General features: G+C 34.1%; 6 protein-coding genes and 1 pseudogene across 7 annotated transcripts; 3 read left to right on the forward strand and 4 right to left on the reverse strand.

The window, feature by feature from the left end:
- Positions 1-735: 735 nt before the first annotated feature.
- Positions 736-4685, forward strand: LOC140968246 (probable methyltransferase PMT20). Its single transcript, XM_073429153.1, has 8 exons — positions 736-949; positions 1948-2238; positions 2333-2481; positions 2704-2899; positions 2991-3201; positions 3287-3962; positions 4069-4146; positions 4223-4685. Exons 2-8 carry the CDS (start codon positions 1969-1971, stop codon positions 4443-4445), a joined length of 1803 nt encoding a protein of 600 aa, XP_073285254.1. The 5' UTR covers positions 736-949; positions 1948-1968; the 3' UTR covers positions 4446-4685.
- A 322-nt stretch (positions 4686-5007) lies between these two features.
- On the reverse strand, positions 5008-8856 carry LOC140968245 (protein Brevis radix-like 1). Of its 2 annotated transcripts, XM_073429151.1 has the most exons (6): positions 8474-8856; positions 7760-7884; positions 6200-6573; positions 5941-6070; positions 5492-5820; positions 5010-5392 (listed from the first exon to the last, which is right to left on the reverse strand). In XM_073429151.1, exons 2-6 carry the CDS (start codon positions 7865-7867, stop codon positions 5311-5313), a joined length of 1023 nt encoding a protein of 340 aa, XP_073285252.1. In that variant the 5' UTR covers positions 7868-7884; positions 8474-8856; the 3' UTR covers positions 5010-5310. The 2 variants fall into 2 exon arrangements, with proteins under 2 accessions (XP_073285253.1, XP_073285252.1); XM_073429152.1 differs by lacking the exons at positions 7760-7884; positions 8474-8856 and adding an exon at positions 6984-7033 and having other exon boundaries at positions 5008-5392.
- Positions 8857-12371: 3515 nt separating this feature from the next.
- Positions 12372-13159, reverse strand: LOC140968244 (protein PAM68, chloroplastic-like). Its single transcript, XM_073429150.1, has one exon. It carries the CDS (start codon positions 13116-13118, stop codon positions 12537-12539), a length of 582 nt encoding a protein of 193 aa, XP_073285251.1. The 5' UTR covers positions 13119-13159; the 3' UTR covers positions 12372-12536.
- Positions 13160-14505: 1346 nt separating this feature from the next.
- LOC140968240 (uncharacterized) lies at positions 14506-17087 on the reverse strand. Its single transcript, XM_073429146.1, has 4 exons — positions 16717-17087; positions 15572-15667; positions 15423-15471; positions 14506-14678 (listed from the first exon to the last, which is right to left on the reverse strand). Exons 1-4 carry the CDS (start codon positions 16900-16902, stop codon positions 14584-14586), a joined length of 426 nt encoding a protein of 141 aa, XP_073285247.1. The 5' UTR covers positions 16903-17087; the 3' UTR covers positions 14506-14583.
- Positions 17088-18596: 1509 nt separating this feature from the next.
- Positions 18597-20049, forward strand: LOC140968247 (cadmium-induced protein AS8-like). The gene is made up of 3 exons (XM_073429154.1): positions 18597-18740; positions 19230-19476; positions 19678-20049. Exons 2-3 carry the CDS (start codon positions 19236-19238, stop codon positions 19968-19970), a joined length of 534 nt encoding a protein of 177 aa, XP_073285255.1. The 5' UTR covers positions 18597-18740; positions 19230-19235; the 3' UTR covers positions 19971-20049.
- Positions 20050-21250: 1201 nt separating this feature from the next.
- LOC140968242 (agamous-like MADS-box protein AGL61) lies at positions 21251-21772 on the forward strand. Its single transcript, XM_073429149.1, has one exon. The coding sequence runs from the start codon at positions 21251-21253 to the stop codon at positions 21770-21772; it is 522 nt and encodes a 173-aa protein (XP_073285250.1).
- Positions 21773-21963: 191 nt separating this feature from the next.
- LOC140968243 (disease resistance protein RPM1-like) overlaps positions 21964-23574 on the reverse strand; it is a 2468-nt pseudogene continuing 857 nt past the window's right edge.

Consider the following 23574-nt stretch of genomic DNA (forward strand, 5'->3'; position numbering starts at 1 on the left):
TGGAAAACGCGTAAGACGCTGCATACATATACAAGTATGTCTATATATAGACATATGTCTGTATAAAATTAATGTTACTTTCTTCGTTTCGAATATATATGTTTTTTTCATATATATTAAAAAAAATCTTTGGAAAAATAAATTTATAAACAAGTCTTATATTTTATCCCATTATAAAAATAATAGTTTAACATTTTCCTATAAATATAATATTAAGAAAAAGAAAAAAAATTCTACTAAGCTGTATTATATATTTGAGATGACAAAAAACTATATAATTGGAATAAACTTTGAACAAGTCAATAGTTCTTGGACAATTCTTTCAATGAAGATAAGATAACCCGACCCATGACCCATTTTTAAATGAATATTTGCAGTGGACCATATTTTTTAATAGCTGTTATTTCTGTAAGAATAGGAAGAGTCATTTCCATAAATCAAATAATAATAAGAATAATATAACAATAATTCCACACATTAAATTCATCTGTAAAATTGATTTCACCCATTTTCCAACTTTAACCAGAAGAAATTGTTAACTTGAACTAACCTCACAAGAAAAACTACAACTCAATGAAGAAGCAAGCAGGAAGGCACCCTTTACGACCAAAAAGAAATATATATTATTTATTTATTTTAGGACAAATAAAAAAATAAATAAAAACCAGTTAAAAGACAGCTACATACAACACATGTCTATCTATATGCATGAGAGGATGACCATCGGGTAAAGTACACAATCACATCTTGTTCAATTTTCTGTCACATTCTTTTGTCCCTCATTCAACAATAAATACGTAGCAAGAGGGGTTTCTCTTCATTCCTGGGTTGGCATTGGTTCTTAAGGTTTACAGTCTTGTTTCCAGAAAGTACTTCGAGTTTGATTGGTCCTCGATATTGTGTCAGAAGTGTGTGTATCTTCGTACACATACGCATTCTTTTGTGTTAGGTAATTTTTCGATCATTTGATGTTTCTCATCATCAGATTATTATATCAGATATTTTTGTTCTGTGGGACAGATCTGGATTCCGCTCTTTGCATTGTGCTTTTTTTTTTTCCCTGGTTGAATTGATAGTGTTCTCTGATTCTTGTGTTGTTTTGTTTAAATCTGCCAAAATGGGCAGCCTCCGTTTCCGTTATCTGAGTATTTTTTTTTTAATGTGTTTTGGCAATCGGATCTGATTTGAAGTTTGGACGAGGCTCTTGAGCTTTGTATGGATATTTTGGATAAAAGATTGGATCTTTATTGCAAATTCCATTCTGGTATCTTGTGTTGGTTTTCTTCTTCTTGTTAGAACTTTGGGATATTTTTATCAGATGGATTGAATGGTTACTCTGTTTCTCGAGTGAACTTTTCTTCATCTATAAGGCATGTTTAAATTTTTTTTGCATCGAGTGCTTTTGGTTCTTTTTGCATGGCTACGCTAGTTTGGTGAGATTCCTTTATTGGGTGGTTTCTTTTTAATTTTCTTTTTTTGTCAGCTTAACGATGAAGAAGGCCCTCAAGAAGTAGGCTGAAATTCATACAGATTTTGGCTTCAACATTGCGTGAAAACACACACAAATAGTGGCATTAAAAGTTTTGTGTCTCTCTTTCTTCAATTTTTCGAATTTTTACTTCATATTTTCTTGTTTTGATCCCTAGATCTGCTTAAGTTTCCTTTTTGTTACAGTGGGTAATGCTTCTAACTCACATTTGTTCTGTTTGCATTTGTTGCTATATTTGTGTTAGATTAAGCTATTTATATGTTTATAATCCTTTCAGACATTATTCTTGGTAGAAATGGATGTCGTTGTTTGCCTTTTTCCTTTACACTTTCATGAATTTATTGAATTTTTGTCTATGCCATTCATGATTTCTAAGGATCGGAATTGTATTAAACAATTTGGACTTATTTTTGAAGCTCAAGTCGAAGTGATATTCATCTACTCTTGTATACTTGCAGACTATTAAGAATCAAGAAACCATGAAGGATAAAGATGGAAAACCAAGTTCTCACCCTAGTAAAAATTCTAGGGCAGTTCCCATATCGTTAATGTTCATCGTGTTGTGTGGATTTTCGTTCTATCTTGGCGGAATTTTTTGTTCAGAAAAAGATAGATATGTGGCTAAAGATATCAGTAAATCTGTGGAAACATCCAAGGAAACGGCCGGAGGATCTCCTCAAATGAAAGCTGTAACTTTTCCCGAATGTGGCTCCGAATTTCAAGATTATACGCCCTGCACAGATCCGAAGGTGGCCGTCTACTATTTGATTCTGAGATTTTATTCAGTTAATTTCTTGTTTTGAATGTCTTGCGGATAAGATTATGCTTTGTTTTTTCTTGCAGAGATGGAAAAAGTACAGTCTTCATCGCCTTTCTTTTCTTGAACGACATTGCCCTCCGGTGTTTGAAAAGAAAGAATGCATAATTCCCCCACCAGATGGTTATAAATTACCGATCAGATGGCCAACGAGCAGGGACGAATGTTGGTACAGGTAATTTCATTATCCTGCTAAAAATACTGGTTTTAATTCATTGCAATTATGTTGGGAGCAATCTGTGGCTGCCTCTGTGGTAAAGGACTATAACACTGCATTGTGATTGGTGTATAGTTTTAATATATTTGAATTACTATCGACTATAGTTTTTTAATAAAACGAGGAAGGCTGCATTTTACAAGTTATGCTAAAAGCATATATTTTCAATGATCCGCACAGGAATGTCCCATATGATTGGATTAACAAACAAAAGTCTAATCAACATTGGCTTAAGAAAGAAGAGGAGAAGTTCCTCTTCCCCGGTGGTGGCACAATGTTTCCCAATGGTGTCAGTCTGTATGTTGATTTGATGCAAGATTTGATCCCGGGAATGAAAGATGGAACGATCCGAACTGCCATTGATACGGGATGTGGGGTGAGTCCGATTTGTATGTCTCTCCCATGAGCTGCGTACATCTATATTTTACCATCAAGTATTTAAGTTCTTGTGTGCTTAATTTGTAAAGGTGGCTAGCTGGGGAGGAGATTTACTCGACCGTGGGATCCTGACGGTCTCGCTTGCCCCGAGAGATAATCACGAGGCTCAAGTTCAATTTGCTCTAGAACGGGGAATTCCTGCAATTCTTGGTGTCATATCAACACAGCGACTCCCTTTTCCATCAAGTTCTTTTGACATGGCACATTGCTCAAGATGCCTTATACCATGGACTGAATTCGGTAATTCCCTAGAAAACTAGAAAAATTCAAAGTTACAATCCTTGCTCCGAGCATGGTTCTTTACTTGATTATTGTAAATTTTCAGGTGGAATCTACCTATTAGAGATAAATCGTGTTCTTCGGCCTGGTGGTTTCTGGATTCTCTCCGGCCCTCCCGTGAACTATGAGAATCGTTGGAGGGGGTGGAATACGACCATTGAAGAGCAGAAATCAGATTATGAAAAGTTGCAAGAGTTGCTTACTTCAATGTGTTTCGAATTGTACAAGAAAAAAGATGACATTGCCGTCTGGCAGAAATTATCTGATAGCAACTGTTATAATAAACTTGATGCTCCTGACACATATCCTCCAAAATGTGATGACAGTCTTGAACCCGATTCTGCATGGTACACTCCAATCCGAGGTTGTGTTGTTACTCCTAATCCGAAGTACAAAAAACTAGCATTAAAATCGCTCCCAAAATGGCCGGAAAGGCTGCATACTGCCCCAGAACGTGTTTCAGATATTCGTGGTGGAAGTGACGGCGGTTTCAAGCACGACGATAGTAAATGGAAGACACGAGTAGAACACTACAGGAAGTTGCTTCCTGCTATTGGAACAGACAAGATAAGAAACATCATGGACATGAACACTATGTATGGAGGTTTTGCTGCTGGTTTAGTTGAGTACCCTTCCTGGGTCATGAATGTTGTTTCCTCTTACGCTCCTAATACACTTGGCGTAGTGTACGATAGAGGCCTCATCGGGACATATCATGACTGGTAACTTATGCCCTCTCACTCGAAAATAGATCATCGTATATCAGCTCACCACCCACCCACCCTCTTCTCATTTTCAACAATGTCTCATATTTGTCTGTCTTGTTAGGTGTGAGGCTTTCTCAACATATCCTCGAACATATGATCTTCTTCATCTAGACGGCCTTTTCACCGCTGAAAGTCACAGGTGAACAATCTTCTTGATAAAATTTCTTCTTATTCAACTGTAAAAATGGCTTTACAGGAACTATTTTATTTGACAGGTGTGAAATGAAGTATGTTTTGCTCGAAATGGATCGTATCCTCCGGCCAAACGGGTACGCCTTAATTCGAGAATCGAGCTACTTCGTGGATGCAGTGGCTACATTAGCCAAAGGGATGAGATGGGGCTGTCGGAAAGAAGACACCGAGTACGGTGTTGAATCAGAAAAGATTCTGATTTGCCAGAAGAAACTCTGGTATTCCTCAAAGAAAAGTTCAAGATAATACAGATTAGAAATAGCTTACACAGAGATCCATACCTATTTATATATTCTTTACAGCACAAGAAGCCATATATCGGAATTTATTTGTTATAAAACAGTGTCAAGTTCAAATCTTCCACATAACATGGTCACTTTTTTGCTGGTTTTTCTTTTTGACAATGTGTTCTCTAGACGGCTCTTAGCATGTCTTATCGAGTTGTACGTTAGATTGATATTTATAGTGACTATTTATTTATGTTTATCGGCAAATAAATGATATTAATGAGTAAATCGTGCAATGTTTACCTTTTATAAGACTTTAAGTTGCAAATTCAAATGAAAGCACAATTGGGCAAGAAAAAGGAGTAGTATTGTGTTATGAAGTGTTACCCTGCTTGTTTTCATTTCTTGAGTGAAACTACATTTTTTTGTCTGAATTCTTACGCTTGCATATCATTTTGAGTGAAATAATTTATTAGAAACGCAAGAATCATATCTTCAGACTAATTAAAATCCATTATATAACAGAATAGCAGATCTGCGTAAATTACAGATAAATGATCCAAAGAACAGTTGTTCTGAATAAAAAATATCAAATCTTGCATCCGTAGCATTTAAGAAAAACCATGCTAATGAGACAGGTGAAATTTAACAGTTAAACAATCAGTCATGTAATCTGAACCAAATCTTGGAAAAAACAAGGCCTGGACTGTTATAAAACATCGAAAACAAAGCATCAACTCAATGAAAAATCTTGTTGAATTTTCTCTCTTTATGAGAACATTTCTAAGTCAAACTAACATTGTAGTAATTTTTCTAACCACGACGATGGTGGTTAATTCAGTCCCGTCGGTTACCAGTGTTCCATCGTTGATGCCACTGATGTACTAGCAAAGATATTGAGATTGTATTCTATCCCGGTTCGATTCCCACCAAAGCTTCGCATTTGCCTCTCCGAATTTCTCGCGACTACAAAAGATAGTTTATGTTCAAACGTATTGTTTAGACACCTATAAAACTAAGAATCGATATTTTTGGGAAATTTTCACAAGGTCCGAGTTTCGTTACCTGAATCTGACTCGTCGAAGTTCTCTGGTTCCACCAGGAAATTGTCTGATGGTAATGTAAATGCCCGGCTCATCTTCTTCAATCCACTCGGACTCAATGTCATTTGCGCTGCTAAACGATATTGAGGCCTCATCTCGAGATGAGTTCGTCATTCTTGATGCTTCCATAGTCTCACTCTTCGTGCCAGCGTTGTGGTATGCACTGGATCCGTGGTTGTAATGCTGGTTTCCACCTTGGAGATTGTACCTCGGAGTCCATTCCTTGTTTACTGATGGAGTCATTCGAGGGCTTTCCATGGCTGATCCAAGCCTTGAATACGTTGAGTCTCTCTGCAGTAATAGGAAGTAAAGGCTTAAAAGTTTGCGGACAAAATAGCGATTCTCATAGAAAGACGATCCTAATCTTATAGAAAAAGGGCGCAATGCAAAGAGAAAGTGAGTCTGACTTACTCCATCTTCTGATCTCCCTGGAGTATTGGGAGCTTGCTGATTGAATTTCTGGACATTGTACAGCTCCATTATTCGGTCATAATTTTCGGCCCACCATCTCTGTGCTTCCCATTTGTTAAACATCTCCCGGCTTCAGATTCCAATCAAGACGAAGGTCATAAAATAAAACTAATCCGGACATCCCATTTAATTTTATTTTTGAAATCTGGATACGATTTCTTGAAATGTCTAGACACAAATGTTGTAAGAAGGTGTATACCTGAAACGGATCCTTTTAAGATCGTTCCCGGCTCGAGGAAGAGAAACAAAAGTAATCTGAACACCAGGCTCCACTTGTGCTATCCATTCTTTTGATTCATCTTCCTTCTCTAACACCATTTCTCTGGATTGAGATGAGAAAGATTGATCTAGTCCACCAGAAAATCTTGGGTCAGGCCGAGCTGGACGATTTCCGACTCTCAAAAAATCCCAAGATGGAGCATAACTTGAGCTTCCTGGTTGCACAAAAGGGTATGGAACCCCCTCGGAAATTGTATCGAAATCGGGGTAAGGTCTTCGCTTATTGCAGTTGTCATCTGTCTGCCCGGGCATACATTTGTACGCTCCCGAAACCTTCAATGCCATATCCTTGATCTGGTGATAAGAAATTGTGCTAGAAATCTTAGGCCAATATATGAATGGGAAACTACACACAAAACCATAATTTTGAAATCCCATGCCAGAATTATGGATATTCCACGCGAAAATTCCATCAGCTTAACATCCGAAAGCATAAAAAAAACAGTTAAACATGGCATAGAAATTAGTGAAAATATATGTTTCTACTTCAAGCGGAAATTTTATGTTTTTTTATTACTACTTCAAACTAAAATTAGGACGGTGAGAAAGTAGTGAAAATATTGTTGTGAATTTAAGAGTATTCTCTGTTCTAGAAAAAAAATGGAGTCCAATATATTAAAATATTAGAAATAAAGAATTCATATATTATACCTCAATACATGATCTATAATTTGAATATCCGGAAAATAAAATAATTCAATTACCGATACTTAATTAGATTTCAAGATTTTCCAGTTTCTGGAAACAGATTGATCCCCTAAAAAAAGAAACTTAAAAGAGAAAAGAACGAGGGTTGGGACCAGACATATCGGGACCAAGATTTCGACACATGATCCGAGGTGTGATTGTGATGATGTTCCCTTGTTTCGAAGTCATGATCGTTGCTGCCTCAATTATATGAATAAGCTTTGTTGAAACAGTGTAGGCATACATACACAGACACATATATATATATATGTCATAAATCTTTTCAACTCGTTCTATATTTCATAATTTGGTGATATGAACCCAAAATCACTATTTAGTGGATTCTTTTATGTCTTGTCTCTATTGGCTATTGAGGATCCAAAACCAAGAACCACAGAACTCGACCACACTTCCAAATCCAATTTACATGTAAAATACAGATATGTGAGCACCAAAAAAGGTTGCAGGATTGGACCCATCATTGGATGTGGGAAAAGCAACAAGAGTACTACTGGATTAAGAATATTTACCTTTTTTAATAATATGAAATAAAGAAAAAGAAGAAGGCCGTGTAGTATTTTGATAAAATCGGCAAAGCTGCCCTAGCTAGTATAATATTTGAAGTCCCTAACTATTTTTTGCATAAACTTTTATGATTTTGCTCTTTTATTTGGTTCTTTTTGTAAAAAAAAAATACACAACCCATCCAAGAGATATTGGGGTCTCACTTTGTCACTAGATTAAAAACGAGTAAAATCTATTGATTAAATAAATAAAATGAAAAGACTGGAACCTGGGCAGTGAGGCTTTTGAGGGTGTCTTTAGGATTTGGAGTCCCACGCGGGGTATCCTCACCCCCATCTTCCATTCTTTGCTTCGAGCAAGTAATACACGTCAACATCTTTTTCTTTCTACTCCCTGCAATTTCCAAATTAGCAAATGGAATTATTCATCAAAGAATATTTAATCATATATATTAATTTGTCAGTAGATCGGTGCTTAATTAATTCAAGATTTGGTATATATTTATATATACGTACCCTCCAATCTTTGGGAAGTTCTGGCTTATGTTCAAGTTTTTCCCTTTCAAAATAGTAAACATAAATTTTGTGCCAATTAATATTCAGGTCGACGATTTCCTGCTAATTTTATTTGAAATATCAGCAAGTTTTGGAAGCATAGACGGGGAATGAATTCAGACAAAAAAATTGTCCTTGTCCAATCCACATTTGTGGGCCATTTGGACTTCTGGTTGTGTTATATATGATTTATTAATTTAGATGTTAATAATTGAATTTTAAAATACATAGAGAGCGTGCCATAACTCAATCCTTCCAAAAAAAAAAAATCTTTAAATTTCTCTCTGATTTTCTCATAACCTTAACACGAAAAAAATAAAGAAAAACAAATTTATGTGAGAGAGAGGGAAATTTTTTTTTAACCAAACAGATTAAAGGCAAACATAGTATGTATCCTTGTATGAAACTGATTAAACCAAAAACTTTACCTCAAAAAATTGAATCTTTGGCTATAACCTGCAGTGAAAAAAAACCCACCCTTCAACGATTCTGGGGAACTTTCTCGGAATGCAACGGAACAGAAAGAAGTAATAGAAAAAAACAAGAAAGAAGATTCAAACTAAGAAATTAAAAAACAGCTGGTAGATAGCCCATAAATGATTGGATCGAGTTTAAAGAGATCTTTAAATGAGCAGTGAAGATGAATAATTCTCCATCTGCATGCAGCAACAATAAAATATTTGGTAGGAAAATATTCTCCGGCGATACTACCCGGCAGCGGCGCCGCTTAAATCTGATTCTTTGCGACAAGATTTCCCATACATATATATATACTTGTTAAAATCTGGGTGCACGAATGAGAACAAAAATGGGCTATGGAGACAGGCAAATGGAGGTTCCTGGTTGTGTTGTGTGTATTTATAGTGGGTGGACACCACCACACTAACGGAAATTAGGAAAAATAAATAAAAAAAGAAAAAGGAAACCATATAACACATAATTTGTGCATTGTTTTGTTGGGATTGTACCCTGATTGCTTATAAGGGATCAATTTTTAATTGCAAAATTAATATGGTGGCGAGTGACACGTGTCGTGCACATATTGGTTAAATTATGTATTGATGTGTGTTGATTAATATTCAATTTTCAGTTTAAATTAATAAATCTAAATTTAATTTGATATACAAAATGTGGGTACAGCAAATAATGTCTTGTGGGATTTTTAGAATTGAACATGGTAAGTTGTATGATTTGATAAATGATTCTACCTAGAAATTATTATTAATTAATTAAATACTAAATATGCAAAGGGTATTATTTATGATAAGTTGGCAATATCATCTACCATCCATTATATTTGTCAACCAAACAAAATTCATCCTTGAACAAACTCAAGAAAAATCAATTTTCACTAATTGGAGATAATTAAATTCCAATCCCAAAAATATTTGAATTCAACGTTACTCAAAGTTGGAACAATAATGAATGATAGAAATTCGAATCTTGCATATATCCAACCAAGATCTTCTTCTTCTTCTTTTTAATCTTTTTGGCATATTGCGAATCAGCTTTACATCTAAGTTAATCAGTGTCTTTACCACCACATTAAAGATACCTTGGTAAGTCCCCAATTTAATATCTTTTTTCTCTTTCCATAAATTGTACGCTCTTCTGCCTCATTTCTACACATGATTAATGGTAAACACATTAGATAATTCGAAAGTTTCATATTTTACGAGACAACCCCTCCATGTTTTAAGAATCCAGTAACTCTTACGCGATCACAGTACACACGATGAAATTCAACCCGTGTAAGATAGGAAAAGAACATACTGAAAGAACAACTGTATGTCTTATATATATAGTTTTGATATGTTGTCCATCAACCGTGTTTATTTTTATGTCCACCGTTGAGTTAACACTNAAAAGTGAACACGATTAGTAAATATCATATCAAAACTCATATATATAATATATATGTATAGTGTAGATAAGCGGTATTCGCACAAAAGAAAATCCAAATTGAAATTGAATCTCTGCAAAAATAGTGGAAAGATTCTGAATTAGATCATCAACTGTTACGTGTGTTTTGTCTGACCTGATGGTAGACAGAATTGTGTCGATGTTGTTCGTACGGGTACAAACAATTTAGAGGGTCGCATGCATGCATGCATGACCTATCAAATTCTTCCTTGTGCAGAGATATATTTTACTTGATCCATCTTGTCTGTTGTCGGCACTGCTTTAATTCTTTCCTATTCAATAAATCACAAATATATGCTATACATTTTGATTTAATTAAAGGGTATTTCATGAGAAAAATCATGTGATGGAGAGAGATCAAGGGCATCGACGACTCATTATTCAACTGGTTATTGTATAATATATCGGTATTTATAAATATTAAAATCTAATGTAATATTTTTATAGTTAAAGGGGTGAACGTGTTAGCAAATAATGTTTATTATTTTATTGAACTATCAGAAAAACATATTGATAAGTATTATAAGAAATAGATAGGCATTATCAATGATTTTAAAGGGATGTGGGCAACAAACAAGAACAATGCATCTTATACTTTGGTTGGCACTTTTCGGTGTACTTTGAAGGGGACTAACCCCTCTATAAGTAAACAGACCAATTAATTAATTTAAACCATACAAAATTCAAAGTTCATGTTTTTGTTTGCTCGTTCAACTAATAAGTAACTGCCACGTGTCATCCACCATTAAAAGCCTATCATCAAGATTAGACTTAACTTTAACGTTTGGAATGTTCTTTTGTTGCAAGAAATCATGCGAATAATAATGAAACCATTTAATCAATCTGTAAAGCAGGGGGTTTCGTGGTAGATCTGATCACTAGTCCCAAATTCTTTTCCCTATTCCTCGGTTTTTTATACTTTGATTATTATATTACGTGAATTGTGATCTCCTTTTCAGTTTGAGTTCGAAACTTCTCTTCGAAGGATTGTTAAAAGAACAGACGGGATGATGAAAATGAAAAGGGGAACTTTAATTGCATTTAATTTAATGTGGAAAAAATACATAGCATGCAATTTGATCCTGTTCGAGGTGAATAATTGTAGTACTAGAGCAACCTTAGTTTATTGTTTTCTATCCGCTGTCTATTTCATTTGTCAACTTGACTATGTTGGATAATATTTTTATCTTCCTTAAACTAGACTATAGAAAGGCAATAATGCTTTGCGATATATATATTTATAACTACTAAAATTTTATTTAAAAATTTAAAATTATTTTATTTACCAAGAATATGAGATTAAACACGTCAATTTTTTAAACTAAATCTTAAAAAATCAGCATTAAAAGATTATGCATATGCCTCTCATGCACTACTTTTGATAAAGAAAAACTTATTGCAGCATTCTTCTTTGGGGGTTCACAGTTTCGTTAAATGCCAAACTAAACCGCGAAAATTCAGTTTAAACCAAAAACCAAAAACCAACCCATTAATTTGATTCAGTTTTTAGTTTTACAATTTTCAGGTCGGTATTATTAGCTCGGTTTACCAAACCAAAATTCGTTTTTTTTTTAAAAAAAAATTCGTTTTTTTCAAATAATTTTAATTTATTTGAATTAATAAAAAAACTAAAAGAAATAGAAATTCAGTTAAATTAAAAGGCTGGGAAGATATGAAATTTGGTTCGGATGGAATGAAAACCCCAGTTCTAAAAATAGATTAGATGACTAATAAAAAACCTTGTACCGTGTGTAATTTGTAAACCAAGATTAACAAAAGTTGATTTTAGAAAATTCACTAATTATCTAACCAATTAGATTGATTGGTATTTGAGTTTGAATTTATAAATTGTCAGTGCTGTATTTCTCAAATTGGACTGTATTGCTTTGCACTTTGTTTTAAGGAAACATCAGGAGCTATGTCTCTAATCAAAGTATTTATTTATTTTCATTTAATTTTCTTCCGAATTCTGAAATCTGAAGCCCTTTAATAAGCAAGAATTAATAATCAGCCCATTCTAATGGAGCCCAAAACCAAGTAGGCTTCGAATATATATGGATTAGGAGGCAGCCTGTTCTCACTAGTTCCACATGTGAACTGTATATACGCCGCATATACAATATAAATGCCACTGAAAAAAGGGTGGGCCTTGTATTTAAGATTCTAATGTTTAGTGAACGAGGCTTAAGCCGGTAAAAAGTGTTAATAGTTTGACAATCTTCAATCTCTATAGCATACGATACTACTTAAACTTGATATTTGTTTAGACCACGTTTGCTCGCACTCGTGCCTGCTGCACCCGCTTGTTGGCACACTCGAGTCAGATTCAGTCTAGTATGAATCCAATTTCGGGATGATAATATTTGTGATCCATTAAATATTTACGTATAAATCTAGCTCCCATTTTGAATCCAAATTCGCATTTCACATGAATCTCAAAAAATTGAGTAAAAACATAGGGGAACGCATGAAAATATCACAATGAACACAAAACCCAGAAATCTAATAAACAAATTATAAACATTAGAATCTTAAACCACTCTAATTCAAGGGGATAGAAAACGCATCCTACTTCTCTTTTGATCCACCCCAAAACGACTTCCAGAAGACAGGCCAATTCTTCTTAGCCTCATTCCAACCCAAAAGTGAGCCTTCCCTCATTGGATCCCAGCTAGAAGAGACGATTCCATAACTAACCCCCATAAGAGCAGTCCCAAAGAAGATAAACGACACAATGAAGGGTATCCAGGTGGGAACATCAATTTTGAATCCCACCTTGAGATAGTAAAAGAATGGGAAGAACAGTAATCCAACGAAAAGAGGGATTCCCACTGATAAACCCATCCTGCTTATCATTCTGTTGGTCACTATCTCTGGGATAACGCCTTCTTCTCCGTCATCCACTTCTTCCTCATTATCATCATCACTGTCATAATTTTTCTTAGGTTTCTCGGATTTCTTAGTTGTTTTTTTGGGGCCAAAGCCTCTTGGAGAGTTTAGAGTGGCTAAAACAGGATTAAGGTGTGTGAACTGGGACTGGTTTTTCCATGGGAACGGACAAAGAATTGGGAATGAGATTCCTTGTTTGGTTTTGGTTAATGGAGGTGGGAATGGTAAGGTTGGTGCTCTGGAATATGAATAGGTTCCCATTACAGGAATCGTTGGTGAATATGGTGTCCACAAATACTGTAAAATGGAGCTTATCTTGTTCAACGAAGGTGTGCGTATTTACCATTATGCCCCTCACTTAATCTCTATCTAACTTTCCTGTGCAGCTGTGGGCCTGTGCTCTATAAAACTTGGGGGTTGAATTGCGCTAACGAATAATATTCCGTTTAAATGACAGCAACTCATCGGAAAATACTCAGTCTTTCAACAGTATCCATTAAATGCCTAAAATAAGGAATGCGTCTTAAAATTTAAGTTCTTAATTAAATCCGACCTCATGAGAGAACTTTACACGATATAACACCGTTCTTGAGTTCCAAGAATTTTATTTTATTTTATTTTTTAAAAAAGAAACAACCAACAAACAAAATCCCTACACAGGTTATACACACACCGATTGCCTTTAAGATTTAAGTGCCAAGCTTTATTCTGAATCATGGGTAGACGCTCTAAGCTTCCGAACGTCTTAGTATGAATTATTTGATTTTAAATCTAAAAATATTCTAGGTCAAGTAATAGCCGAATTTAATCCGTAGATACGTGTAAATCAAGCAGGAAGTTAATCTATTTATCACTTCTGCCATTATTTGATTATCCAGCGTAAAAAATCACTGCTCCTATTAGTATCAGGTTATTAACAATCACAACGAGTACTATAGTTTTAACGGACTCAACATTGAAAGCAAAAAAAGTTTTATAGACAAAAGCTGGTAAGATTGCTGCTAACCCAAGATTCCAGATTGCCATTTCGTACGCCTTCGTGCTATGATTTTGCATCCATTTAAATCATGCAAAAGAAATGCTTAGCAAAGGAACTTAATATAAATCCACACACTGGGAATTTTGGTGATGACGAACTTTTCCATTCTTTACCGCAACAAGAAAAATCTGTCATAAAATTTTATCTTTGTTTTATTTAAGAGATAATTGTTCTTACTTCCCTCTGCTAGATCATTATCGTTTATCCTTCGTCCTCCATTGTGTTTATCAACCCTAGCCATGCAAAGTCCAGACAAAATCGCTATGGCAAAAAAAGACATTATACAAAAGTGGATTGTGGTCATCTGTTAAAGACATCTGACGGAACTTTCATATTGAAATAACTTACAAGCCAAATATACTTCGGATTTTAAATTCCACCCATTAAATTTTACTTTATGTGATCACCACATAAGTAGATTTTGGATTTTTGATTCCATCCATTAACTTTTACTTTACATGATCAACATAAAAGTAGATAGGAATTTTAGGTCTACTAAGTTCATGGATTCAGAATCGTGTTTTAGGTTCATAGATCCATTCAAGCATCTCACTTGAATATGAAACAAAAGACAGTTCCAATCTGAAAAAAGTTTTAATAAATTTGAAGAGAAGCACAATAACTCCAGTCTCCAACAATAAAAAGAGAGAGATTACAAAGCTTATCTTTACCTAAGAACTCCATTTATCAAACTATGATCGACGAGATTCCATATCGGCTCCTAAGTGCAGCTATGCCTTTCTCATAAGTTTGTTCAAGCAGGGGGATAGATGTTTCACAAACTGAAATTTAAAACAAATTATAGGTAAAAGGAAATAGTAGCTCTTCAGGCTGCAGAAATACATCTGTATTGTATTGCACGTCACCATTAATGATTCTAGCTAGCCACTTTGATAATTAATTTATGTAACAAGTTTGTGTACAAATTAGCCGGGTCAGAATGTTTATGCAAGTTGTGAAGTGTAAACGGATGGATGATCTAGAATGTATTTGTTAAATAGACTATTATTAGGTTCTGTTTGGACAAATACTTATAAAACATTTTTATAAAAGTATTTTTACAAAAAATATAAAATGTTTTAAAATTTGTTTTAAGAACAAATATGTGTTTCGACAACTATTCTATAAACACGTTTTCTTGATTAAAAGTAACATGTTTTAATTGTCATCATTGCCTTCATTTCTAATAATATCAAAAACACATCTCAATTGTTCTTTAAAATTTATAATTGAAAAAAAAATTTAATATTTTTTAAAAAACGTTTTAACAAAATTTTATTAAAACACCTTCTTTAAATTTTTTTCGCTTATAAAATAATTACAGTTTTTTAAAAGTACTTGTCCAAATGAAACCTTGGCGTATGTCTTACTAACAAAATTTAAGGAATCACACAACTAAATGCTTTGATAGAGGAGAACGAATAGGAAAAAAACACAATAGAGGAGAAAACATTTTGTTGCACTTGTAGTGAAATGGTAGACAATGGTAACTAGACATGAAAGATTATCAAATAGAACAAGCTTACAACGAGATGATGTAGCTTGGGCTTCTGCTATAAACTCTGCATATGAAGCCTGAAATAATACAACATAAGAGAAGAGTGTGACACTAAAACTGCAGCTAAGGACTTCATGTCGAATCAGATATCTTAAAAATAAACGCATATACGCTCACCATCATTGCTTCTCGACCATCTTTGATTCGCTCAGAAATATTCTTATGATCCTTATCTGCTTCATCCATCACTTGCTGAAATGCTTGGGTCTGTATCTGCTAATGCGGTGAAATTAAAAGTGTAAGGTAAAAATTCATGTCAAGAATAATATATAATCATCTAACATCACTACTTACTGAAATTTCCCTTATGATCCCTTATGATGAATAGAGAAGTGGATCTAGCTTAGTTGAATCATTGAATCATCAAATAAAATCAAGTATATAGAGAATATAGAAAAGTGGATCTAGCTTATTTGAATAATTGAATCGTTAAATAAAATGAACTACATATATTTGGACCATTTTCCGATGGATATCTTACTTCGGGAGGGTATAATGGCTGAAACACATTAATCAAGATCATTCTCCTTTAAAGAGCAACAATTGCTCGTGTATATGACTAGAAATCCTCGTAATTCATGGTTGGATACAATTTTCGGAAGGCCATAGTTGATTAGTTCGCAAATTTTGGAAACATGTAATTTCTTGCAATACAGTGCTATGTTACAGAAAAATTATATCACTGCTTATTGAACTTCTGTTCTCTACTATTACTGGTGCATAGTCAAAACAATTGTGAAAAGGAAATTATTAGTACCGGTGAAGCAGACAGAGTATAATGCAATATTGAGGTGCAAATGTGCAATATTTTGGAAAATGTTGACTCCTAAAAGCTTAGCATCCTAACAGAATCTGATGCTCCGTTCTCTTTCCAGATTTGTGGAAGTAAGAAATACATTTCAATAACAAGGTACAGTGGTTTATGCTTGCTTGTTCTGATCAACTTTAACAGAGAGCAGATGCCACCAATTATGCTTCGCTAGTTGGGAAAACAAGCAGTAACATTCAGTACTATAGAACCTCTATAGAATTCGGAACAAATAAACATTCCTAGCTGAGAGAATACTACTGTAACAAATTACAACGACATTGTTAAAAAAATCAACGACGTTCTAAATAAAGTTATGCTTAAATAAAATATCAACAACAATTCAATTTCTAACAAGGATAGCGGAAATTAGAAACAATAAGCGAATATCAATGATGAACACACATGAAGCTAAATATAAACGAGGAAGGTATCCGAACGAGAGCAGCCAGACCTTGTGTCGTTTCCTGAGGCGACACTGAGATGCCTCGATGTCCTTTAAAATCTCAGAATGCGACATCTCCAGCTTCCGCTTGATGCAATCCAGGTTCGAGATAGCGATGTTTTTCAGATCACTGATCGTGCTCACGTTTTTGAGCGATTGCAACTTCTGAGGAGAAATTCCGGTAGGCTTCATCATCTTTTCATCACTCTTCTTCTTCGATGACGAGGCGATATTTGTCAGTCCATTGAAATTGAAGTCAAACAGTGTCTCCGGAGACTTCGCCGGTGACAGCGTGGNTCAGACACCGGAGTGAGCGGCGTAGCCACACTCTTCCCCGCTGCAGCTCTTTTCGTCGTTCTCTTCCTCATTTTTCACTTCAAATATTTATTACCCGATTAAGTACTTTCATGAGAGTGAGCGGGGGACGAATTTTCAAGGGCGGGGAGCTGGAAGGTTTCAGCTTTCAAGCGTTTAATATCAAAAAGAATTTATGTAAAATTAAATAAATGATTATGAATTATATAGTTGGACGGTACAAAATTACAATTAATGACGCGATATATTTAATTTTTTGATATTTTGTAAAAATCATCCTTCACAATTCCTATATTTATTGTTTTGATTGATATTTATAAAAATTATAATAAATATAGGAAATATGAATGCGAATAATCACAATTAAATATATTTTTTTAAATACAATAAAATATATTATTAGTATGTTAGAAGATGATTGGGAACTTGGGATTAGAAAAATCAATTTCACATAATAAGTATTAGCAGTCGGATCACATGATTTTAAGTAAATCTATAATATATTTAAATCATGACTCTAAATTTTGTGATGTTGCTTTTGAAGATAGTTGCTAATATTTCAGACTTTCCATTAAATAAGGAGGGTAGTATTGAAATATTGAAAAAGATTTCATTAAATTTACTTATTTAGTTATTAAATAAGACTTTTATTTTATTTATAGTATATATATTGTTTGAAAAATACTCATGATTCACGCATTAAATAATGGAAATGCTTTTTTATTTAGAATAAAGGAATGGAAATACAAATGAATCACGTCATCAAAATTGGTGACCATTTTTAAAAAAAAATCTTGATCCTATTTTATATTAATATCTGGGATTAATCTAATAAATTGTACAAAAAAATTACTGATCCTATTTTATGTTAATATCTGGGATTAATCTAAAAAATTGTACAAAACATAATTTATTATTTAAATCTTACTGATGATCTAAAAAAAATTATATTATTATATTTTTTTTTATATAAAATATAAAAATAAACAGATGCTTTTTATCAAGGGTCTTTTATTCATGACTTGCATGTCCTTTGGATGTACGTGGGCAGTGGGAAGGACAATTTGCTAAGATTTTGTCTCATTGTTCGTCCCAAAAAAACCGATCAGACGTTTTACAATTAAATTTCATGAGATAAATTTTTTATTTGAGTTATTTATAAAAAATATTATTTATTATTATAAATAAATATAAATATAATTAACTCATTATATGAATAAAGAACTATTGTCATCACTTATCCCCGTATTTGCCGATTTCCGTGGACACTTACACCGTACATAATATCGATTTTCTAATCCCCTTCAAAAAAAAAATATCGATTTTCTAAACATTATATTATACTAGTTAAAAACAATATTTAAATTGTCAAATACAACGATACCATCAATTTTATGATACAAAAACACAAATTAATTTTATTATATATTAGTAAATTTCGACCTAATTCAATAACGTGTAAATTATATTAGTCAAATAAATATAATAGACACGTTATAAAACAAATTTCCAATAAAAAATGTTGATAAAACTAATCACTATTATAATTATTAGTCAAGACTAGTCAGATATGCTTGGATATCCTGAAATGTGGTATATATCTATAAAAAGGTGCTTTATGTTATCCGCAAAAGCTTGCGGTTGCGCTTGAACGGTGAAGGCGGCGACGTATTCACACTGGCTTACGTCTGACACGCGATAAACTCATTCAGTTCCAGGTTCTTTGAATTCTTCAATAACTTATTTTAACGAAACTGTAATTATTAAAACGAATTTTCCATTTTTCTGTGGTTTCTTCCATGCACGCACAGGAACGGAATGCTATAAGTTTTTTCCTAGTTTTTTACTTGCGCGCAGTTTTTCTCTTATTTTGGCTTTGTATATTACAGTTCACCTTCTACATAGAAAATGGACGGAGGGTAATTAAACACGGTGAGAGGAATGTTGATAGTAACTTCTTGATAAGCCTAGCCTCGAACGATACTTTTACAATATTTAGTTATAATAAATTTTCTGAAATTGGAATTTATGTTTGAAGTGAGAAGCTTTCTTGTCACGAGTGTGTTATGTGTAGTATTACTGAAGACACCACGGCATATTAGTCATGAAATACTTTTGTGTACATTGCTAACTTTTGAATATCCCACCGACTGCAATAATTGATTGTTTCTTCATTCTCTACTTTTTGTTTCTCAATTATATTTCAGGTTAAAATGATTATAAAGAGCATTTTCAGAAGATATGAAAGATGGAACCCAGTGCATCCAACGTACGGAGCCTTTTGGGGAGCTGGAATAGGCATCGGTTGCGGCGTGGGATGGGGTCCTGGCTTTGGCCCTGAAGTAATTGGTTATGTTGGATCTGGCTGTGGCGTCGGGTTTAGCGTTGGCTTCACTTTGCTCGGTTTTGGCATTGGCCTTCCAACCAATTACATCTTTACGGTCCCTCGTAATGGTACATTTCTCGCTTTTGAAACCCATCCTTTTGTCATTGCAAATTCTTTTATATCTTGCTTAGATGCGACATAAGCATGCATGTAAAAACTGAAGGTAACGGCTGCTTCTTCTTTTTTTGTTTAAACCAGCTCGCTGGCTGCTTGATTGGTGTAAAATCAAGGAGACGATAGATTAATCGTACGTTTAATTGTTGTGTTAGCTTTTATGGTGACAAGAAGAGGAGCATTGGAAGCTGCTCGAGCTAGAGGGTTGCTTGCAAACAGAACTAGTGAAGAAGTTAGCTGGGACGCTAGCAGATCACGCATTTTCGATGTCCAACGAAATCTACTTGAGTTTAAAAATCCACTGGAGAACGGAATGAATTTACCCGACATGAGAACCATGTTGATTTCCAGTACAAAACCCATCACTGATTGTTTACAAAGATTTGGTGGAAACTTGTTTCCCTGGGATAGAGGCAATGCTTTATGCTTTACTAAAATAGTCAAATAACCAAGATGTTACCTTAAAGGATTTGTTGACGATGATTATTGTTGTTGTTGTTATTATTATGAGAATGGTTTTTTTTGTCAATTACCTTGTATAATTTTAAGTTCTGGTTTATTAATTTTTCAAGAAATTGAACTAATTAGTAGGAAAAAAAAACTATTTTTTCATATTACAATAGATGCTATTTTAAAAAATTTCAGTAGTTTTGCATAACAAAAAAATAGACCGACAAGGAAAGGAAACAAAGGAAACACGGCCTTGAGCGAAACTAATAGATTTATATTGAGACTCAATCCGTTCAAATATGGTAAAAATGGGATCACGATTTACAAGCCATGATTTTCTTTTCCAATTTGCACTCCATAAAATTTAAAACAACTGACACGTGTGCTACATAAATAAATTTTATTAGATTAGGATTAGGTGTCCATCGGTCGGCTCGGTTCGGTTTTCGATTTTTTATTTCGGTTTTTTTGATTTTCGATTTTAGAAATATATAATCCGATATCCGAACCATTTTTCTTCGGTTCGATTTTCTACCAAAACAGTTCGGTTATTTCGGTCGGTTATTTCGGTTTTAGTATAATTATTTAAATTAATGATATAAATATATTGTAAAATATAATATGTTAACTTTCTACATGTTTTCTTAGTAAAATATTTAAATATAAGGTCTAAATTAATTAAACAAACAACAATCAACTAAAAATTATTCAAAATGGTTCTTTATTCCCTAAATATCATATAAAAATATATAATATAAATAAAAATATAAAAAAATTATTAATTTAATAAAATTTCGGTTTTTTCGGTTTTGTTATATATAATCCGAAATCGAACCAAATAAACTTCGGTTTTAACATTTATATCCGAATTAAAAAATTCGGTTTTCAGTTCGGTTCGATGTTCGGTTTTTTCGGTTTGGATTTTCGGTTTTATCCAAAATTTGAACACCCCTAATTAGGACTGCACCAGAGAATACAGAAATTCATATTTTGTATTTTTATTTAAATACCTAAAACCAATTTTAGATAAAAATTAAAGTCCACTATTTTTAAAAGTATCCATCATCTCTTCATATCAGTTTTGATTTCCTGCGAGAAACTTGGTGGGATACCAATCAAATACGTACATAAATAAATAAATATCACAAAAATTACTATAAAATCGATTTTTCTCTATAAATATATAGATCGTGGTCGACTTACTCACAATCTCGCTAGCCTCTCTCTCTCTCTCTCTCTCTATCTCTCTCTCAATTTCATGAATCTGCGGCCGTAACAATGAACGTCCCAGAAAACCAAATAGTAGAAGTTATGGACGTCTTAAACAAGAAGAAACGAAAAGACAGGAGGGTGGGGATCAAGCTGATCGAGGACAGAGGTGAACTGAACACAACCTTCACAAAACGGCGCCACGGTCTCTTCAACAAGGTCACTGACTTCTGCCAGAAATTCGACGCCCAGGCGGGGTTCATTGCCTTCTCCATGTCCGGCAACCTCTACGTGGGAGGAGATCCTGAATTCAACCCGCTTTTGAAGCGCTACCTTGCCGATCCCTCTTCTTCTGTGGCCAAGAAGGGTACTGCTGCTGGTGCAGAAACCCTGCTTCTTTGTGGATCAGAGACCCCCGAGAAGCCCGCGCTGACGGATATGGAGAACAGGATCAATGAGGCGTTGGGGAAGGGTCCAGCCGCCTGGGATATGATTCTAGAGAACCTGGGGTTAAGCCAACTCCAAGACATTGAAAAGGCTCTACAAGTAGTGAAAACCAAGATTGTGGCGCGTGACGTGATGACTAACTAGATCGATCACGAGTCAATTCTAGGATTCTTCGACTTTCTATATATTTTTAATTTTTTTTCTTTTTTAATTGAGATAGTAACTGTTTCGTATTGATTTAATTGATTCAATTTTCAGGTGTCTGCTTGAGTTCATTATAAATTTAATTTGTTAGGAACCATTGATGAATTAAAATGAGTTTGAGATATTGATTAAGTATTGTTTGAGGAACGTCTACATGTTAGTATTGAATGGCCTGCAATAAAACAAAATTAATATTGAATAATCAACACTTTTCGTCTCCATGAATCCTTCTAATATTGAAAGTATACCTAGTCCCTTCGCTATTTCACCGTTTGCTTCAAGGCAATTCAGAACGTGCAAGTTCTTTAACACGAGTAAAGATATTGGGACTCTCACTCCCCTTGCGTACGAGAATTCTTGGCAGGGTGGACCTCCATAGATGAGTAGATGCCGTAAATTCTTCAACCCTTCCTTCCCATAAGGAAGTTCCTTCACTTCTGTTCCTCGGATAACAAGTGTCAGCAGATGTTTTAGCCTGCCAACAGAATTGGGAAGATTGCTGATCCTAGTTCCTCTGTGACCCAAGTATCTCAAATTGAAGAGCTTACCTATGGCTTTATGTATGTTATCGATCGGGGCATCCCTCAATTCTAGTACCCTCAATAATATAAAGTTAGATAAAAGTGTATCCTGGGGAAGGTTATTATGATCTTTAAGGCTGAAAATATTATCGTGCCCAAACTGAATAGCTGAGTCAGCATGAATGGATATCCGGCGTGCTGGTATTCCATCTTTGAGATCTTGTGGATTACATAGAGATATGAAATGGTCTTTTTCAGCGGTGAAAAGAGCTAGCTCCCGCATCAGGTCATGCATTTTACATCCTTTGGGTCTCAAGAAACTGCTACGCTTCTCGACTTGAAGAAGGCATCTAGAGATGAGTTCTCTCAAATAGATCTTTCCCACATCTTCTGGGGATAGACCTTTTCTTTCTTCCAAAAATCCTTCCGCCATCCACATCCTAAACAATCTTCCTGCTCCAACCCAATGCTCATGATAGGGTCATAATAGTTGCATTTTTTGTTGTCATGTCTCTCATTGTTACCACTTCCAACGTGTTTAATTGACACATTTTTGTGTGATTTTATTGTAGGTCGACAGTTTTCTGCTCTTGCGATAAATTTGGGCTAAAAAAGATGATTTTATATCACAATTAAAGTTGCCGATTTGATCTTAGTGTCAGACGTAGAGCAGAAAAATTCATAAGATGTATTTAGATAAGGCGTGATCACGCCTTATGACGATTCTTCAGCTGCCTAGTGAGAGTTGAAGAATTTTCATATCAAGGAATAAATATAAGATAGAGTTTTTTCCATAAAAAAAACTCTATATTCTTGGAGGATATTTTCTAAGTATCTTTTANGATATTTTCTAAATATCTTTTAATTTTTAAGGATTAGGTTTTATTTTAGGTTATTAGTCTTTTATTTTTTTGGGCCCTTTAATCTTTTATTTTTTTGATGACCTAAACCATCTACACAGAGAGGGAGGCGGCAGATTTTTTTACACAAACAATTCACAATTCTCTAACCAAAAAATACACAACGTGAAGCACTAAGAAAAAGTGGCTCAAGGATTTTCTCTCCAATTTTCTAGTCTGGTTTAAGGGTTGTTTTTTACTGTTTAATTTATCACTGTGAGATATTCATTCTTAGATTTAATATTCTTGTTATTTCAAGTATTTGTCGATTTATGATTTAATTATATGAATATTGTATATCGATTAATCTGACAATTTAATT

Source organism: Primulina huaijiensis, unplaced genomic scaffold (assembly GCF_012295235.1).
Source record: "Primulina huaijiensis isolate GDHJ02 unplaced genomic scaffold, ASM1229523v2 scaffold34271, whole genome shotgun sequence".
NCBI lineage: Eukaryota > Viridiplantae > Streptophyta > Magnoliopsida > Lamiales > Gesneriaceae > Primulina > Primulina huaijiensis.

Excerpts from the sequence above, each read along its gene's own strand:
- LOC140968246 (XM_073429153.1), top strand. The coding sequence starts at position 1,969 with ATGAAGGATAAAGATGGAAAACCAAGTTCTCACCCTAGTAAAAATTCT. Across the intron at positions 2,900-2,990 it reads CCATTGATACGGGATGTGGG|GTGGCTAGCTGGGGAGGAGA; the intron begins GTGAGTCCGATT and ends TAATTTGTAAAG. Across the intron at positions 3,963-4,068 it reads ATCGGGACATATCATGACTG|GTGTGAGGCTTTCTCAACAT; the intron begins GTAACTTATGCC and ends CTGTCTTGTTAG.
- LOC140968245 (XM_073429151.1), bottom strand. The coding sequence starts at position 7,867 with ATGTTGACGTGTATTACTTGCTCGAAGCAAAGAATGGAAGATGGGGGT. Across the intron at positions 6,574-7,759 it reads TCAAAAGCCTCACTGCCCAG|ATCAAGGATATGGCATTGAA; the intron begins GTTCCAGTCTTT and ends TCTTATCACCAG. Across the intron at positions 5,821-5,940 it reads CAGGGAGATCAGAAGATGGA|AGAGACTCAACGTATTCAAG; the intron begins GTAAGTCAGACT and ends CTATTACTGCAG.
- LOC140968244 (XM_073429150.1), bottom strand. The coding sequence starts at position 13,118 with ATGGGAACCTATTCATATTCCAGAGCACCAACCTTACCATTCCCACCT.
- LOC140968240 (XM_073429146.1), bottom strand. The coding sequence starts at position 16,902 with ATGATGAAGCCTACCGGAATTTCTCCTCAGAAGTTGCAATCGCTCAAA. Across the intron at positions 15,668-16,716 it reads GCCTCAGGAAACGACACAAG|ATACAGACCCAAGCATTTCA; the intron begins GTCTGGCTGCTC and ends CCGCATTAGCAG. Across the intron at positions 14,679-15,422 it reads CCAAGCTACATCATCTCGTT|TTTGTGAAACATCTATCCCC; the intron begins GTAAGCTTGTTC and ends TTTAAATTTCAG.
- LOC140968247 (XM_073429154.1), top strand. The coding sequence starts at position 19,236 with ATGATTATAAAGAGCATTTTCAGAAGATATGAAAGATGGAACCCAGTG. Across the intron at positions 19,477-19,677 it reads CTTTACGGTCCCTCGTAATG|CTTTTATGGTGACAAGAAGA; the intron begins GTACATTTCTCG and ends TTGTTGTGTTAG.
- LOC140968242 (XM_073429149.1), top strand. The coding sequence starts at position 21,251 with ATGAACGTCCCAGAAAACCAAATAGTAGAAGTTATGGACGTCTTAAAC.